Source organism: Myotis nattereri (genome assembly GCF_964212035.1).
Source record: "Myotis nattereri genome assembly, chromosome: 2".
NCBI lineage: Eukaryota > Metazoa > Chordata > Mammalia > Chiroptera > Vespertilionidae > Myotis > Myotis nattereri.
In genome coordinates, this window is record NC_138076.1 from 165,662,632 (window position 1) to 165,680,845 (window position 18,214).

The 18,214-nt window shown below is 43.2% G+C and overlaps 1 protein-coding gene across 2 annotated transcripts in view; it reads right to left on the minus strand.

Moving 5' to 3' along the window:
* DIP2B (disco interacting protein 2 homolog B) overlaps positions 1-18,214 on the minus strand; it is a 238,357-nt gene that overhangs the window by 9,675 nt on the left and 210,468 nt on the right. For both annotated transcript variants that reach the window (XM_081082637.1, XM_081082638.1), the window contains 11 exons: positions 17,422-17,531; positions 17,204-17,284; positions 13,900-14,023; positions 12,526-12,647; positions 10,975-11,086; positions 7,422-7,531; positions 6,836-6,966; positions 5,029-5,197; positions 4,042-4,212; positions 2,479-2,540; positions 1,530-1,587 (listed from right to left, as the gene is read on the minus strand). In XM_081082637.1, coding sequence (XP_080938763.1) covers positions 1,530-1,587; positions 2,479-2,540; positions 4,042-4,212; positions 5,029-5,197; positions 6,836-6,966; positions 7,422-7,531; positions 10,975-11,086; positions 12,526-12,647; positions 13,900-14,023; positions 17,204-17,284; positions 17,422-17,531 — 1,250 coding nt within the window. The remainder of the gene's footprint in view (positions 1-1,529; positions 1,588-2,478; positions 2,541-4,041; positions 4,213-5,028; positions 5,198-6,835; positions 6,967-7,421; positions 7,532-10,974; positions 11,087-12,525; positions 12,648-13,899; positions 14,024-17,203; positions 17,285-17,421; positions 17,532-18,214) is intronic.

Sequence of the window (18,214 nt, forward strand, 5' to 3'; positions counted from 1 at the left end):
GCTAGCTGAGGCAGATGAAGATCTGACAAGGTGATAGGACCAACCTAAGCCCACTCCGAAGAGTTTAAACAGAAGAGGGAAACTGGAGGTAGTTCTCCGTGGGGTTGATCTACCACTGGATAGGCTGGACAGGCTCCCTCTTTCCCCCAATTTTCTCCTCTGCCTTCCAGAATTCCTAGAAGGGGTTCTGGGGCATCATCACATCTCTTCAAAGGGAGAAGAAACTTGAAAGCTTATGCTGATGTTTCATCACCCTCAGTAAGTTGTTTAAAACCGATATAGACTGCTTGGGTGGTAAACACACAATACAATATACAGATGATGTATTGTAAAACTGTATATCTGAAACCTATATAATTTTATTAACCAATGTCACCCTAATAAATTCAATTAAAAAAATAAAACTATAGCCCTCGTCAGTTTGGTTCAGTGGATAGAGTGTCGGCCTGTGCACCGAACGGTCCCGGGTTTGATTCTGGTCAAGGGCACGGACCTCGGTTGCAGGCTCCTCCTGGGCTCGGGCCCTGGTCAGGGCTCATGCAGGAGGCAACAAATCGATATGTTTCTCTCACATCGATATTCTCCCTGTCTTTCCCTCTCTCGTCAACCTCACTAAAATCAATGGAAAAATATCCTTGGGTGAGGATTAAAAAAAAAAAAAAACCACTATAAAAAAACCTGCTATAGACTGAATGTTCCCAATGAGGACTGGAAATCCTAATCCCCACTGTGATGGTATTAGGTGACTTTGAGCGATGACTAAGTCAGGAGGGCAGAACCCTCATGGAGGGGATTAGTGAACTTATAAAAGAGACCCAGAGATTTCCCTCGCCTCTTCTGCCAGGTGAGGACGCAGTGGCAAGACGGCCATCTATGAGCCAGAAATCCCTTGCCAGAATCTGCTGGTGCCTTGATCTTGGATTTCACAGCCTCTACAACCATGAGAAGTAAGTTTCTGTTGTTGATAAGCCACCCAGTCTCTGGTATTGTTACAGCAGCCTAAATGAACCAAGATAATAATGAAATCTCTCCTTGAACATTTTAAAGCCTCATTCTAATCTAAATCTTATCCCCATAGATAATCACTCGAATATTTTTAATCTCTTCCCCATTTTGGTTTCTCTTTGAACTACAAAAATAAATATATATATCTTCCCTAATCTTAAACCACACCCCTCCCCTATCTGCCATCTATTTTTCTCCTTGTAACACTTATAAAGATAGAACTGGCTCTTGTTCATCTCTCTACCTTGAATAAATGAACATTAAATTTTGCTAGTTTGTCAAATAAGAACTAACATGTCAGATTTTTAAAAATCTATGGAAATTAAGAAAATTGAAACGGAGTACTCTTCTTATGTATCCATATGAATTTAAAAGTATTGGCTCTATTGAAATTGTTGAGTTATCTCCAGACTTCAGTTAAGTTTTGCCCTGGGTATTAATATGTTAAATGGCTTCAGGTTTCTTTAAAAATGAACCACTTCTCCACAGAGACCACCTTCCCAATGGTTAACAAAACAAATTACCTTTCCAGACTCTGAGAGGAGCAAACTCTGGGGGGCACCCCGTTCCACAAGACGAACCCTGTAGAAGAACGATATTTACTATACATAAGCCTTTTCACAAGTGATTGCACCATGTCAGCTATAGCTATATAGTGCTTTCCCAAGACTAATTTGTCTCTCCTTCTTATGCTAGAGCAGGTTCTCAAACTTAGCATTACTGACATTTTGGGTCCGATAATGTTTTGTTACAATTTTTTGTGAGGGGCTATCCTGTGCTTTGTAGAATGGTTAGCAACATCCCAGTCCTCTACCCACTAGATGTCAGCAGCAGCCCACTTGTTGTGACAACCAAAAATATCTCAACACTGTCAAAAGTCCTCTGGAGGGCGAATCCCCCAGGCTGAGAAACACGGAACTCATGAAATGCGCTACCTGTGCAGGCGGGGCCAGTGCCACGGGCACCCCCGGGCACCCCGGTGAACACAGCTGATGTCAGTGGGACTTGGGAAAGGGTCACAGAGCCCGGGGCCAGGCTCACCTTGGGATACAGTTAAAATTCCTTTCTAAGTTGATGAGGGAAAAGGCTTTTACTCCTGGGGCTCAGATAAAGTATTGTTTCAAAAACCCTACTCCGCCTCATTTATCTTGTCTGTCCCATCTTTTATTTTTAAACTTTCAGAGGGAAGAGTCTACCCATTTTGGTTTAATTTATATCAAAATACTTTTACACAGGCAGGAACTAAGTATTACATCTTAATATTAAAGAATAGTGCAGAAACTGTGAGAATTAAACTTTTCTTCTTATAAATGTAAAAATTTTTCAGGTATTAATAATGAAAATTATCTCCCTCTTTCCATGCCCCCTGGAAGATACAAACAAAGGATGAGGAAGGGGCTGGCTTTCTTGAGGCTCAGAACTTTTTATGTTTAGGAACTCTAAGAAGAAATGATCAAAATAAATCTACTGTACCTGTCATGTCTTAATGATTTCAGATCTACATACACAGTAGTTGGATCGGGCCCTGAGGTTCCCTAAAGAAAAATAAATCAATGCATGGTTTATTTAAAATTTAAATTACTATGTTTCCACATTTCATATATTTAAATAAAGAAAGAAGTAAGTTAGACATATACATAAAAATGCAAACTCTATTTTGAAAGCTCACCCTCTTCAACCAGATGCGGCAGGGTGCAGTCAGTGCCTAGAAGAGGCGCCTGGCCTGGCTTTGTCCTCATGTTTCTCTTCTCCTCCCTCGGGAGAGTGGGCCAGGGGCCTTCTCACAGAGGCAAGAGAAGCACTAAAAAGTTACCAGGCGAAGGCCGGTCCTCATCCCTGGACTTTAAAGCAGGGACGACTGCCTGGCCTGTGTGGCTCCGTGGTTGAGCATCGACCTATGAACCAGGAGGTCACAGTTTGATTCCTGATCAGGGCACATGCCTGGGTTGCAGTCTTGATCCCCAGTAGAGGGCCTGCAGGAGGCAGCCAATCAATGATTCTCTCTCATCACTGATGTTTCCATCTCTCTCCCTCTCCCTTCCTCTCTGAAATCAATAAAAATATATTTTAAAAAAAATAAAGCAGGGACGACACAGGTCAGCACCCATGGGGATTTTCAAAATTAACACTGGCCCAGCCTGAAAACAAAGGGCCCACAATTGGGCTCCACAGTTAAAGCTACGATGCTATTTGAAAGTCACCTGACCATGGTCACAGAAGACCTGAAAGTATCTACCCACGTATGCCACCTTCGTTTACTCTCACTCTTGTCCACGCCTATGTTTTCCTTAGTAGTCTCCAAGCTACATACAAGCAGACTCAGTTCTTTTCTGTTATGCACCCAGGAATAACATGGCAAAGTTGCCATCTGGTTGGAGAAAAGAATACAGGCTTATTTGTACTTCCTTTGCAAAAAAGTTATAAAATATGGAGGAGACAGGAAAACAGAAGGGAAGACATAAACAAAATTCAAATAGGACTCAGAGTCCTCTTCAGTCATTGCTGTGGACCATAAAACTACCACTAAGGGTAAACAGTTAGCACATGGGTGCTCAAAGGCCAGAAAAAGCTCCACGTGTGTAGCATCTAGCACAGCCGTGGGCAAACTATGGCCCGCGGGCTGGATCCGGCCCGTTTGAAATGAATAAAACTAAAAAAAAAAAAAAAGACCGTACCCTTTTATGTAATGATGTTTACTTTGAATTTATATTAGTTCACACAAACACTCCATCCATGCTTTTGTTCCGGCCCTCCGGTCCAGTTTAAGAACCCATTGTGGCCCTCGAGTCAGAGAGTTTGCCCACCCCTGACCTAGCAACTTAGAGATTCTACAGGACGACTCTGTGAAGACAATACTCTTCTCTTCATCTTACAGATGAGCAAAATGAGGCACAGTGAAGTCAAAATGAAAAGGCCACGGCCCCAGAGCAGGTCAGAGGAACGGGGGCTCACACCAGGCAGACTGCTGGAGGCCTCTGCTCCAGAGCACCACACAGCCCCCTTGCTTTGTTCCAAGCACGATTTCATGAAAGTCACCTGTAAACATATTGCTACATTGACTCTTGATCCAAAAGTGGTGCTGACAGCTCGAGGGGACAGACCGATGTCTTTAAAGAGCTTGGAGAAGGACTGCTGGAGGGCAATACGGGGTCGCTCCTCGGCCACTACCACACACGTCCGGATGCAGGAGAGGTTGATCCCTCTGGTCTGTAAGACACCAGGCACGCGCTGAGGTTAGCAAGACCATCAGAGAGCTGAATACCTAGGACTGGTGCTGTCTCTTTGGTCAGGAAAAGCCAAGGAACTGTGTATTCTCACCTCAGATAACCAGAGAAAAGACAGAAGTTTTCAGAAATGCCAAGGCTTCCATTGAAGTCAGTACCTCCTGGTAAATGTGCTCATTCTCTACTTCTTTTCTCTTTCCTCTAAAAATTTTGGGTTCCTCAGCAATCCATTTTCACCCCACCCCATTTCTGTGCCTTGCATTTCTCCCTACTGCCAATTGGAGGAATGGGACTATGAGGAAGGGAACCTAGAACCCTGGAGATCAAATCTCTTGTCTTTTTTTCCTTCTTAAGGTCACATTTCTCTATTTAAGAAAATCTGGTGTCTTCTGACTCTCCCACATGCAGTCAGACATATGATCACTGGCTACACACATGAATGAGCTACCCCTTTGTCTCTGGGGCCCTCCCCAGTCTCTGATGTTCTGAGGTTGCAAATTCTATTGGGAAAAATCCTACTGGAGGTTAACAGTTCCTTTCATCTTTCTATAAAGTCATTTCCATTCAGCCTCCCAACCAGTTTCACCTTCTTCGCCACAAATTACGACTCACATTAAACTCTGAAAGAGTGCATTAAAGTAGAAAGTGGAAGAGATAAACTTCCGGAGGTTTACAAAAACACCTGTTTGACTGCCTAGAGAAAACCAAGCAGGCATGTCTGCCAACCCCTCCTCAGCGTCCCACCTGTCCCATTTCTTTAAAACCCCCAGGACTGCTGTTTGTTGCAGCTGCTTCTTACCTTCAGCACCTCCACTTGGTTTCCAAGCCCCTTGGTGCAGAGCTCCATTACTGAATAGGAGCAGAATGTATCCCTTATTTTGTACTGGTTGACAGTGGCAAGCCAGAGGAAAAGGTTGTTTTCTAACTCCATAGGAGGAATTAAGATGGACTGGTGACCTGAATAGACACTGCAATACAGGAAGGCAAGAGCTGACATTAGCAAATCATCCTAGATATCTTGATGTTTTAAAACATCATCAATTCAACTGAGCAGGAAGGACAGTGTAGGGCCATATTAGATATAAAGGTCTAAGAATCAGCCTTGTTCATATGCAATTCACAACACAGTGTAACTATAAAATAGAGCGGACTGTGATACATGTAGTAACTGAGATGTGAAGAAAGGACATCAACAAGATCACAGAATAAAGGGCAAGTCATCCAAACTGGGAAAGCTGGGGCTGGCGGGGGGGGGGGGGGGGGGCAGGAGTTCAATGTGCAGGTGACAGTTGTGCTGGGGCTTGAAAAACGAGCAGGAATTTGACAGTGGCTGGAGGAAGTGAGGATGGTGATGAGAGTATTCCAGGCAGAGGAACAGCATATGCAAATGCAGAGGTATAAAATTACATGGTGTTTAAGGTTGACAGAAATAGTACCCCAGCGTGAAATACTAGAGCACAGGATGCATGGGGGAGTGATGAGACATAAGGCCAGAAGGGCTGGGATCAAGCTGTGAAAGGGCTTAATTATCATATGAGGGATTTAGATTTTACCCAGTAGGCAGTCACTGCAGCTTTAAGTTGGGGCAAAACTAGCAACATGGAGGAGGGATTGGAGATACGAGACACTGAAGGCTGAGAGACAGTTAGCAGAGACCGCAATAGTCCAGCTGAGAGATGATGAGGGCTTGAACCCCGACAGTGCAGCGGGATAAAAAGGAAGGAATAGTAGAGTCACATATCATATGTATAATCTGCAGCCATGAATCCTCAACTTCCTAAACCTGGGTATAGATCAGAATTACCAGGAGCCCAAGAGTCCTGCATTTGAAAAGTACTGGAATTGGGGTCTCCACCGTCAGAGATCTAAGTATGTATGGGGAAGGCCTATTAATTTTTTTTAGACCCCTAGGTGATTCCTATGTACAGACAGGTTTAGGAACAACTGAGCCAAAGGACATGACATTTAAATGGATGTGAGACATAAAGACAGAGAAGTTTGAGATAATGCCCAAGTTCCTAGTTTGGGCCCCAAGGTGAAGGACCCATCCTAACAAAGATGGAGACACGGAAGGGGCTGTTGAGTTGCACGCAGCTGGGAAGGACCCATGGAGATGTCCACTAGGAGGTTACAATGCAGGTATGAGGCGAAGTTCCCTGGGCGAGTAGTGGGAGGAGGGGCAATGCTGTTCCATAAGGAACAATCTGGCCGGGACAAACGTGCTACTTTCCAGCCACATGCTACTGTCCCACCTCATTATATTCCTTCCTGCCAAGCCAGGGGGTGCATCCTGGCTGTCACAGCTGACATATGTCACCCAAGTATCATCCTTCTACTTGGCTCTACTTCTAAAGAGAGGATTACAGGACAGAGCAGAGAGCAGGTAATAAGATCACTAACCTTTTGCATGAGGCATAAAACTACAGAAAAGGAAAAGGGAATATAAACAAAACTAAATCAACATCAGAGATATATTAGAAGTAGAAATTCTGGAAAGATCGGCATCTTACTGAAACTCTCCCAGATTAAGGGGGCAAAGGGAGGCTGAGATGGTGTGGCCTCCAGACACGCCCACACGTTCTGTGTCTTTGCTTCTCCATTCCTACCTGCAGAGACACCAGAGTGCAAAGCCAAGTCCACAATAAGGGTCAAGGCAGATGGCGATCTGCCGAGAAGAATACAATTCACACTGGAGCTTGATGGCTCTGCAGAGAGCATTGACTGCCGAGTGGGACATCTGGAAAGCAAGGAACATGGCACAGGATGGAACAGGCATCCCACAGGCAGCTTCGAGTCCCCCAAACTCCTCAAAATGATGTATATTTTTCATTGGTTCTAAAACCTTAAACTCTCACTTCAGGTAACAAATTTCTGTTCATTAGTCAACTCTGAGTTTTATGAAATATGAATCTGTAATTTCATACTGTCTTTAACTGTAACTCTTATTATCTGTTAGCGTCTATGCTAGTTTCAGAACATGGCATAACACAAATTCCTTGGGATAACTTATTCCGGAAGAGCCGATGCTCTTATTTAAATATAGCAGGGACCCTTGATCCTCCGCCTACCCTCTCTGGCACAACCAGCTGGCTTCTACAGCTGGAGTCCCTGGGGCAGTGGTCATCTCTATTTTCTGCAGGCCTGGCATTTGACCAGCATCCAGTGAGTGAGTAAATATACAGACTACTCTACCTTCACTCCTGTAAGCATGCCCGTTGTAGAGACACTAAAATCAAGATACGCCAACATCTCAGGAGTGGGTGGTTTATACAACTGGGGCAACTTCTTCCTGGGTAAATCATCTGCAAGGAAAAGAAAAAATCTGATGTCAATCACAGATGTTGGAACATGAAAACCGTTGCTCTTTTACTGGTTTTCTGTGGCCTTGCGATGGCCAAATTTAGCTTCTGGGATTTGGGAAAGCTTAGGCTTCTCGCATTTGACCAAGCAGCTTATGTGTGTCACTCCTAGACGTGGGCTGGAGTTAAGGGCACTGCTAGGCAGTATAAACAAGCAAATCTGTATCAGGCAAATGTATTTACTAGAAGGTAAGTGAGGGGCATAATAACATAGTACTGTAGCTGAAAACTAAGAAAGCGTACAGCTGGCATTCAAATTCCAGCTCTGCAATTTTTCAGTGATTTGACCTTGAAGTTATTTAACATCTTTGTGTCTGTTACCTCATCTCTAAAATGTATTAATACCTACCCTTGCCCTAACCGGTTTGGCTCAGTGGATAGGGCATCAGCCTGTGGACTCAAGGGTCCCGGGTTCGATTCCGGTCAAGGGCATGTACCTTGGTTGTGGGCACATCCCCAGTGGGGAGTGTGCAGGAGGCAGCTGATCGATGTTTCTCTCTCATCGATGTTTCTAACTCTCTGTCCCTCTCCCGTCCTCTCTGTAAAAAAAATCAATAAAAAAAACACACAACCTACCCTCATAGAATTGTTGGGAAGTTAATTCACACAAAGCAATTTGAAAATAACTGACTAAAATACTCAAATAACTTCTTATTATCATGCTGGTTTCAAGTTAAAGTTCATTACTTACAGTTTAAGTACATGTTATATTAGTCATGGACTGCTTTAAAAGTTATTCTTCTGCAAATTAACTTGGCAGATTTTTAAAAATTATAATCTAGAATTAGGAATTGAGTTCCTTTCTCATTTATTTATATACTCATCCCTTTCCCCCCAAATTTGCTTTATAAATATGTCAAAACCAAGGCTACCAAGTATATCTCTGGCCCAACGATGTCTCTTCAATGGCTCCTTTGGCGTTCTGGATCAAGAAACAATTCTGACTCTGACTTAAAAAAAATATATATATATATTTAAAAAAATTTTTTTAATTGATTTTCAGAAAGAAGAAGGAAGAGGGAGAGAGACATCAATGAGGGAGAATCATCAATCGGCTGCCTCCTGCACTACCCCTACTGGGGATCGAGCCTGCCACTCAGACATGTGCCCTAACCAGGAATTAAACAGTGAACTCCTAGTTCATGGATTGATACTCACACACCAGCTGGGCTTGACTCTGACTTTTAAATCTCTTTATTACTGGGTGCTCATCTCTGGTCAAACCAAAGACCTTCTCTATCACCTTCAACCCACCTTTGTGTATGAGAGGGGCATTTATGTGCCTAAAGAAACTTTCCTAGAAAAAGAAAGAAAGAACCCTTTGTGACCCAGCCAGTGTTGCTCAGTGGTTGAGTGTTGACTCATGAACCAATAGGTCACAGGTTCGATTCCTGGGCAGGTCACATGTCCAGGCTGCAGGGTCGATCCCTAGTAGGGGGCGTATAGGAGGCAGCCAATGAATGATTCTCTCTCATCATTGATATTTCTATCTTCTTCTCTCTCTCGGAAATCAATAAAAAATATATCTATTCTCACGGCTGCATCACAGTCCATATTTCAGGTCTTCCTGAAATGTGAATGAGTCCAATAACCATAGTACATCTATCTGCATCATTAACACCAAAACATTTATTACATACTTGAGGTCCAATGCACAGATTCATGCACCAGTGGGGTCCCTTGGCCTGGCCTGCAGGGATAGGCCGAAACTGGCTCTCTGACATGGCCCGAGGGGTCCTGGATTGTGAGAGGGCACAGGCCAGGCCGAGGGACCCCATCAGTGCATGATCAGGGCCAGGGAGGGACTGCAAGAGGGCTCCAGGGCATGTCTGGCCCATCTCGCCCAGTCCCAATCAGCCATACCCCAGCAGCAAGCTAACCTACCAATCGGACACTTAGCATATTAGGCTATTATACTGGATGACTGTGCTTATGTCCTTAAGTTACAAATGCAAAAAAAAAATCTAGTTTAGCATCTGGCACACAATAACCACAAACACATGTCATCCCTGCATTTAAACCCATATAGATGTTCCTGAGGTGGATACCATGTGGTACTTACTGAAAGCGGGGTAGGGAGGAAATTAATGGTTAAGAGGCTGGAAATGGAGCCAAACTGACTGGGTATGTCAGTGCTACCACGTAACCTCCCTGTAACTCAGTTTTCATATTTGTAAGATGAGGACACAAACTGCATCACTTTACTAGGGTTGGTACAAGGATAAAATTAGATTTTACATGTTAGATGTCTGACACATAGTTAGGGCTCAACTAAAGATGTTATGATTATGTGTGAAGTGCTTTACATTATGTCAGTTTAATCTTTAAAACACCACAAAGTAGTTATTACAACCCCCATCATATAGACAGTTTTGCCCAAGTTACTGGTGATACGCAGAGAGGAACAGAGTATTAGGATTTAAACCCTGTCTGCCAAACTCCATAACTCACACTCTCCCCTATCCCACCATTCTCTAGGTGGCCATGCGTCTTATTCCCTTCTTTAGTAGAAATGCCGATTAACATTCATGCAAACTTTATGGTTTTCAAAGAACTTTCATATCATATTGCATTCGATATTCTCACTAAGTATGTGAATCAGGCAAGGGCAGGTAGTATTTTAGAAAAGGGTAATCTCAGACAAGGTTATATAGAGAACTAGAAGCCCAGTACACGAAATTTGTGCACTTGGGGGGGGGGGTAGTGTCTCTCAGCCTGGCCTGCACCCTCTTGCAGTCCAGGAGCCCTTGGGAGATATCCGACTGACGGCTTAGGCCGGCTCCCATCAGTTGGACATCATTAGCGCTCCTGCCACTGCCATTGTGCTTGCCAGCCATGAGCCCAGCTTGTGGCTGAGTGGTGCTTCCACCTGTGGGAGTGCACTGACCTCAGGGGGCAGCTCCTGCATTGTGTGTCATAGCGACTGGTTATTCCACTGTTCGGTCGATTTGCGTATTAGCCTTTTATTATATAGGATAATACTAAAGCTTCAACTACAACCAGGTCTTCTGACTCCTAGTCCAGTGCTGTTTCTGCTATATCACATCTAGATCAAGACTGTATCAGATCTGTGTTTTACATGGCCCTACATGTACATGGTTATATCCAGCATAAAAACCTAACCAACATTTGATGATGCCTAGAGTAAGAGCAACATACTGTCTTGGGGGCCTTAGCCTGTTGTGGTGTGCTTCTCTGGGTCTGGCTGTTGCAGAATCCAGCCTTTTGGTAAGGCAAGCTGACTGGGTATTAAGTTCTGTCTCTGTCTTATCAGAGGGAACGTGTTGTGATGTAAGAGCTACGTAAACATCTTTGGCTAAGAATCTAGGAACTTCCAGGGAGTAAATGCTCTTGTTCCTTCAACTCTGGAGGAATCTCCCCTTCACCTGTGTCAATGATGGTTGGCCAGGTTTTCACATCCACAGTTGCAGCTGCCTCTCGCGACTTCAGTAACCTCATTAGCATCTGCGTGGTGAGAATGCAGGCGGCTTTGCTGACCTAGAAAACAAATGAACAGAAATAAGCACCAGGAGGCTGAGCTCACATGTAGCACCAGAGACGCTGGCTGCTGCTACGAGCAACTCGCACACTACACTGGACAGGGCACATCAGTGTTTTAAACACACACACACAGGACAGCGGAGGTCAGTGCTTCCCCTTACATCTGTCCTCTGGTGATGTGTAACTCAGAGTGATGGACTTGTTCACGCACAAGTTTTTGTTGTTTGTTTGTTTGTTTGTTTAAGTACCCACTACCACAAATCATGCAGTCGCGTTTCCCACATCTGGGGAAACTGCACATCTGGGTGCAACGGATAAGCCTCGCCCTGGGAAAACCACCTTCGTGATCATGGCATCTCCCCTGCAGGTAAAGTATACAGTGTTGTTTACAGTAGTGATTCTCAGGGGGTGTTCCATAGTTACAATCTCAGTATGGATCCTGCAATCTTTGAGTTTCATGAAGACCAAAATAAAATAAAAACATGGAATTGTAGTGCTCAGGGAAGGAGTTGGTGTTTGTGACAGTTTGGTGAATGGTTGGTAAAACTAACTAGACCTAGAACATATGCTGAATTTGAGGGACCCTGTGCTCTCACAGAAACACAAAACGACTGGCCTCCCCATAAACCGTGTCAATGGGGGGAAACTTCCCTCCCTGCTGCTCTGGCCTGCCTTGCAGAATATGACAAGGGCATTTTGTTGAACTGAACTTTGTAATAAAATCATCTGTGGTGAACACAGGTTTTATGCTGCAAGCTCCAACTGCTGACAGAGCAGCAGTTCTTAAACAAATGTTACATAAATTGGAATTTTGTAACTCTTTGCTTTAAAGGACATTAGGACATGATGCAATAAAGATTTATCTTATTTTCTTCAATTCTCATATTCTGCAGAAGCTTCTGTCACTTCCAGAGCGAGCTCTGGACACTTTTTTAAAACTATGCTGGATACATACTGAATTTATAAAATTAACCAAAATAAAAGTGATCTAACACTGGGGAGAATTCAGTTTGGCAAATAAAATTACCTTGGTTATTGTACAGAAAAAAAACCAGAACATTTTTTTAAAAGAAGGGATCAACCAATGAATGCATAAATAAGTAGAACAACAAATTGATGTTTCTCTCTCTCCCTCAAATCAATCAATCAATAAAAATAAAAAAGGGGAAAAACATGTTTTATAGAGAGTTACTATGATACCTTTGTCTCTTTAATGTTCATGATAATGCACATAATTCTGTACCTCACCAATAACCATTTTCCCATACTCTTCCACTGAATAACACTGGTCAATTTGGTCCGATTAAGAAAAAATAAGCTGTTTTTAGGAGAAAGATTTGACTTTCTGACTCAGGAGAACTGGAGAATTAGTAAGAATCCTTAGTTGTCTAAATTGGGATTTTATGAGATGAGGACAAGGTATACTTGGTACTCACATCAACAATCATGCGGACGGTGGGCAATGTGGCGGTAAGGTTCTGAGCATGAGGAGGCCGGACAGTCACAGGAACGCACCCCGCATACAGGCAGCCATAGAATGCAGCGATTAACTCGATGCCTGCAAGACAGTCAGTTGCGTAGCTGCCTAGCATCACAGTGAACCTAAAGGCACACCTTTATTAAATCATGTGTCAAATGGGTTATTCAGACTATAACATAACAGAGACACTAGCAGAAGGAATTTTTAAAACTGAGAAGGAATAGAAGGGGAAGGAGAAAGCACATAAAACAACTTAAAAAAAAAGAGAGAGAGAAGACAAGAATCAATAAGAAGAAAGGAAGTCAGAAGTAAAGAAAACTCTTGAAAGATACTCCAAGAAGGTGTTTTGGTTTCATTACTTGATGTCACTTAGGAGAATTAACTGCAGAAATTAGGGATGTTGAACTTGGTAAATAAAAGAAAGGGAAAAGGAGAGATGAGGAACACACGAGTTTTCTCTAAATCTGTAGAAGGCCACCCCAGGTAAAGAGCAATTTAATTTCTAACACATGGCTCCATCAGTGGGTACAAGTTTTAGGGAGGTCATATGAGGAAGACTCTACAATATCAGGACTTAGCGGGTGGCTTCCTCAGAAAGTGTTCTGCTCCATCACCATGTCATAATAAACTGGTCGATGGAAGATAGTAAGACAGGAACACCACAGGAAGGATTCCTTTACCACCTGACCTTTTAAGAAATCTTATTATCAATGTAAATAAAATGGCATAGTAATCACAAAGCAAAATGAAATAAAAGACCAAAGAAGGCTGGATATATGAGTGGGTTAGGTGGAAGAAGAATAAAGAAAGAGACAACTCAAATATTTCACCTAAAATTTTGAATATTTACATCTGTCATCAAATAATTCAGAGTCCCTCTGTGAGGAGAAGGTTGTTGAATTAGAGTATGGAAGATGAAAACAGCAATAAAAGAGGAATACTACACATCAATTATGATATGAACAACTTAAAGTCAAAAGGGTTCATGGACAACTTTCTTTTAGAAACTGGGTAAAATGGTCCCATTTCTCAACATTCCTACAAACAAAGCATCTCAAAAGTCAGGAAGTCTTCATTCATTCAATAGTTACCACAGTGCCAGGCACTATGCTAGAGAATGAAAATAGAGAGTAAATACAAAAGACCCAGTCCCAGAAGAGCCATTATGCTGCCTCACTACATTAACTCGCACCTTAGCCCGTGTGCAAGGGTCTTTGGAAGTCGGGAGGTGCACAGCCTACATGGTCATGCAGGTGGCCCTGAGTTCCTGTCCTCTTAGCCTACAGCCTAATGATGGATCTTAGGTGCAGTCTCCCAACTCAACGCTTACCAGGTGGATAGAGCAACACCACATTGTCGCCTGCATTTAGATGTCCCTTATCACCGAGAACTGACGCAATCCTCTCTGCTCGCTTGTGAAGCTGGAGGCAGCTGGCTGTGCACACGGTTGTGCCCTTTAAACAGGAGGAAATACAGATCATTAAGAAAATAAAACAGTAACAAGTATAGCCAATTTGATATTATACCTAAAAGACTGTGCCATGGAAGATTGTTTTTAGCTATTTATCAATTCTAGTGAAAATCCCTCTGGTGCCAGAGGACATTCTTTTTCAATGTCTAAAGGTACTTAGGGAATATCAATATTAACTTAAATCAAACATATGTACTTACAGTCTTTCTTGCTTAAAATAGCTTTAGAAATACACAGGAATATTTTCATTTAAACGAGGAAATAAGAGTAAAGGGAAAATAAAAGGACTGCTAAGTAGGATGAGGGCAGGACAATCAATGCTGATCATGTGTCATGTGCATTTGCTGGGCATTAAGCACATATCTGATTGAGTTTCTAACAGCAAAGATGTAAACAAAACAGAAACAATCAGTGTTACTAGCTATAATGACGATTAGCAGATCAGAAGATGGCCAACTATTACTGATCCTGAGAATAATTTCCCCTGTGGGTCTTCATAAATATCCTTATTATCAACTAGAGGCCTGGTGCACAAAACTTGTGCATGGGGGTGGGGTGGGGTGGGGGACAGAGGGCTGTCCCTCAGCCCTGCCTGCACCCTTTCACAATCCAGGACCCCTCGGGTAGAGTCCCTAGGCCTGGCCTGCAATCAGGGCCTATTGGGGCTTTCCTTCCCCCGGCTGCTGGCAGCTGGCCCCACCCCCGCCGCTACCACTGCTTGCCATCTGTGCTCTGCTGCTTCCCCCTCCCCAGCCACCAGTCACCTCCCTCTGCAAGCGACAGGAGTGGGGTGCGATCGCTTGACAGGTGTGGGGTGTGATTGCTTGGCTGGCCTGGGTATACCTCTGCGGGGCAATCGCTGGCTGGCCCCACACACCTGCTACAGTGTTGCTGGCTGGTGGCCTGGGCCTCCCTCAGTGGGGCGGGGCAATGGATCGCAGGGCCCCCAGATCGATCATCCTGCAGAGGGAGGTCCTGCCCACCTGCCGCAGCGCTGCCGGCTGGATAGCCTGGGCCTCCCTCCTTGAGGCGATCAACTGTGGGGCTCTGCTATCGATCCTCCAGCAGAAGGAGGGCCCGCCCCCCGGCCCCTGATCGATTGTCCCATGGGCTGGTAGCCTGGGCCTCCCTCTGCAGGGTGATTGTGGGGCAATGGCGGGCCCCCCCACCGACCAATCGCATCACAACCCCCTTGGCTGGCCTGGTGCCAGTGCGTGTCACAGTGTGGTCATCCAGAAGGTCATTCAGCTGTTCAGTTATTTGGTCAATTTGCATATTACGCTTTTATTATTATACATTCAAGTTTCACTAGCCTGGGCTTTTTAAACTCCTTTCCCTTGTAAAAATTTCCCACAAATGGGAAAGTGCATAAAATATAAAGCAGCCCGGCTACTGTGGCTCAGTGGTTGAGCATCGACCTATGAACCAGGATGAGAGAGTCATTGATCGGCTGCCTCCCACTGGGGATCAAGCCCGAAACCCGGCATGTGCCCTTGACCAGATTTGAACCCGGGACCCTTCAGTCCGCAGGCTGACACTCCATCCACTGAACCAAACCAGTTAGGGCTTAACAGTTTCTTTTAAAAATAACATTTTTTAAAAAATTTCAGGAATATAAAATAGGGACATGTTTCATATAGAAAATTTGGAAAATATAGATAAATACAAGATGTAACCACTATTATATAAATTCACAAGAAACATTTTAAAAAAGGTATCATATCTGCCCTGGCTGGTGTGGCCTGGGTGGTTGGAGTGTCGTCCTGTGCACAGAACGGTTGTGGGTTCAATCCCAGTCAGGGCACATGCCCAGTTGCAGGCTAATCCCCAGTTGGGGTGCGTATGGGAGGCAACCTACTGATGTTTCTCTCTCTCTTCCCCTCCCCGCCCCCCCCATCTCTAAAACCAATGAAAACATATCCTCGGTGAAACTTGACTCAGTTATTGAAACACTTTTAAGTATGTTTGGAATAACTTGGGCATTAATCTACTTTTTCAACTACCAATTGTAAGATATGTAAATATAGACCAAATATTTCTGGTGCAAATTTAGCATTTGAATGAAAAAGTACTCTAAGTTTAAAAATACACATAGACTTAGATTTCACATATACATGTTAAATATATAATTAATAATTTTTATATTGACATGTTGAGTTGATAATATTTGGGAGATATTTGGTTAAATAAACATTAATTTTAACTGCTTAAAAAACACATCTTCGGGTGAGGACTAACAAATACATACATAAATAACTGTTTTACAAAGGCATCTTATCATACTATCTCGCAGAGGCTGTCTAAGTGAAGAATGAGGGCTCTGTCCAGCTGGTGTGGCTCAGTGGGCTGAGCATAGTCCTATGCACAAAGAGGTCACCAGTCTGATTCCTGGTCAGGGCATAAGCCCGGGTTTCGGGCTTGATCCCCAGTAGGGGGCGTGCAGGAGGCAATCAATCAATGTTTCTCTCTCACTGATGTTTCTCTCTTCCCCTCTCCCGTCCTCTGAATACAATATTCTGGTGAACCATCATTAGAAAGCAGTAGTTAAATGCATTCAAATAATTTTCAATTTGCTTTTTATCTGTCAGCAATAAATTACTTAAGTATGTACCAAAAATAACTGTTTTAAAAATGCTGATCTAAAGTCACTTTCTTCCTGGCAGAAATCAAAGAATTAAAAGTTAAACTGGGTAAAAAAATTAAGTGACATAATGCATTCCATATATCTGTAGATATATGTAATTGCATTGTTGGCCCCACCATTCCTCACAGAACTGAAAAAAGATGACTTGATTGTAACACAAGAAAAGACACTATTGGGCGGGGGGGGGGGGGGGGGGGGGAAATGGACACATATGTAATACTCTTTGTATTACTTTAATCAATAAAAAAAAATAATAATAAAAAAAATTAAAAAATAGAGACATCTTAAAAATAAAAAATAAAAAAAAAATAAGAAAAGACACTATTAAATAACACTGCAGGAGGTCTCATTTCAACCTTGAATGATTGCACAACTTATCCTCATATGTCAAAACAAGGAGAAAGCAGTAACTCTTTCCTCAGAGTTGGCAACAGACATTTTCTGATGAAATAGATCAAAAGTGCCTAAGATAATCCCACAACATTCACCTGATGTGATATAAAAATGAAGTTTTCATACCTTTGCATTTAACAGCATGAAGAGTACATGGTCAGGAGTTGCCTGGGCTCGCCACTGTAATATCTCTGCCAAAAATTGGTGCTAAAGTCACAAAGCAGAAAAAAGAATCAGGTTCAGCAACCTTTGAAAAGTTGGATAACACACCTCCCATCTGCTACCTTGAAGTTCAAGTTTGGTCCCTGACCTGTTTGTAAAAATCAGCACTTCTGGAAACTTACCTTCCTCACTAAATCATTCTCTTCAATTTGCCCGAGATCCCTTCCTGCAGCTTGTGCTATGCGTTTTCCAGCAACCAGATTCCCAACCATCACAGAAGCAGGGCCTACACCTGTAAGTAAAGGCAAAATTCAGCCAAGGAGATGGTAATTCAAGTTACATGCCCCAATATACTTTACCAGGGGTCGGCAAACTTTTTGACTCAAGGGCCACAATGGGTTCTTAAACTGGACCGGAGGGCCGGAACAAAAGCATGGATGGAGTGTTTGTGTGAACTAATATAAATTCAAAGTAAACATCATTACATAAAAGGGTACCGTCTCTCTTTTTTTTTTTTTTTTAGTTTTATTCATTTCAAAAGGGCCGGATCCAGCCCGCGGGCCGTAGTTTGCCCACGGCTGCTTTAGACCGACCAAAACTGGTTCAAATAATGGAGCATTCTCCTAGGCACTGGGAACACAGGGGCAAACAAGACGAAGAGCTTGAATTCTAGTGGGGAAAGGCAACTACTAAGCACATACACAAATAAGTACAGAACAAAATAGGCCCACGGGAATTGGGGAGTTGGGGGGACGGAGGAGAGCAGGTGGGTATAGGGAAGATTTTACTCTGAGGAGGTGACAGTTGGTTGCAAATGCTCCAAACACAACACAACCCTAAAAGTGAGTTTATCAGTAATGAATATCTGATCTGGAAAGAAATCTGCTTTCTACAAGAACTGAGAGTGAGTTAGTTCATCAGGAATATCAGAAGTGCTTTATTGAGAGTGAATAACAGCTAGGTTATGGGGTATTC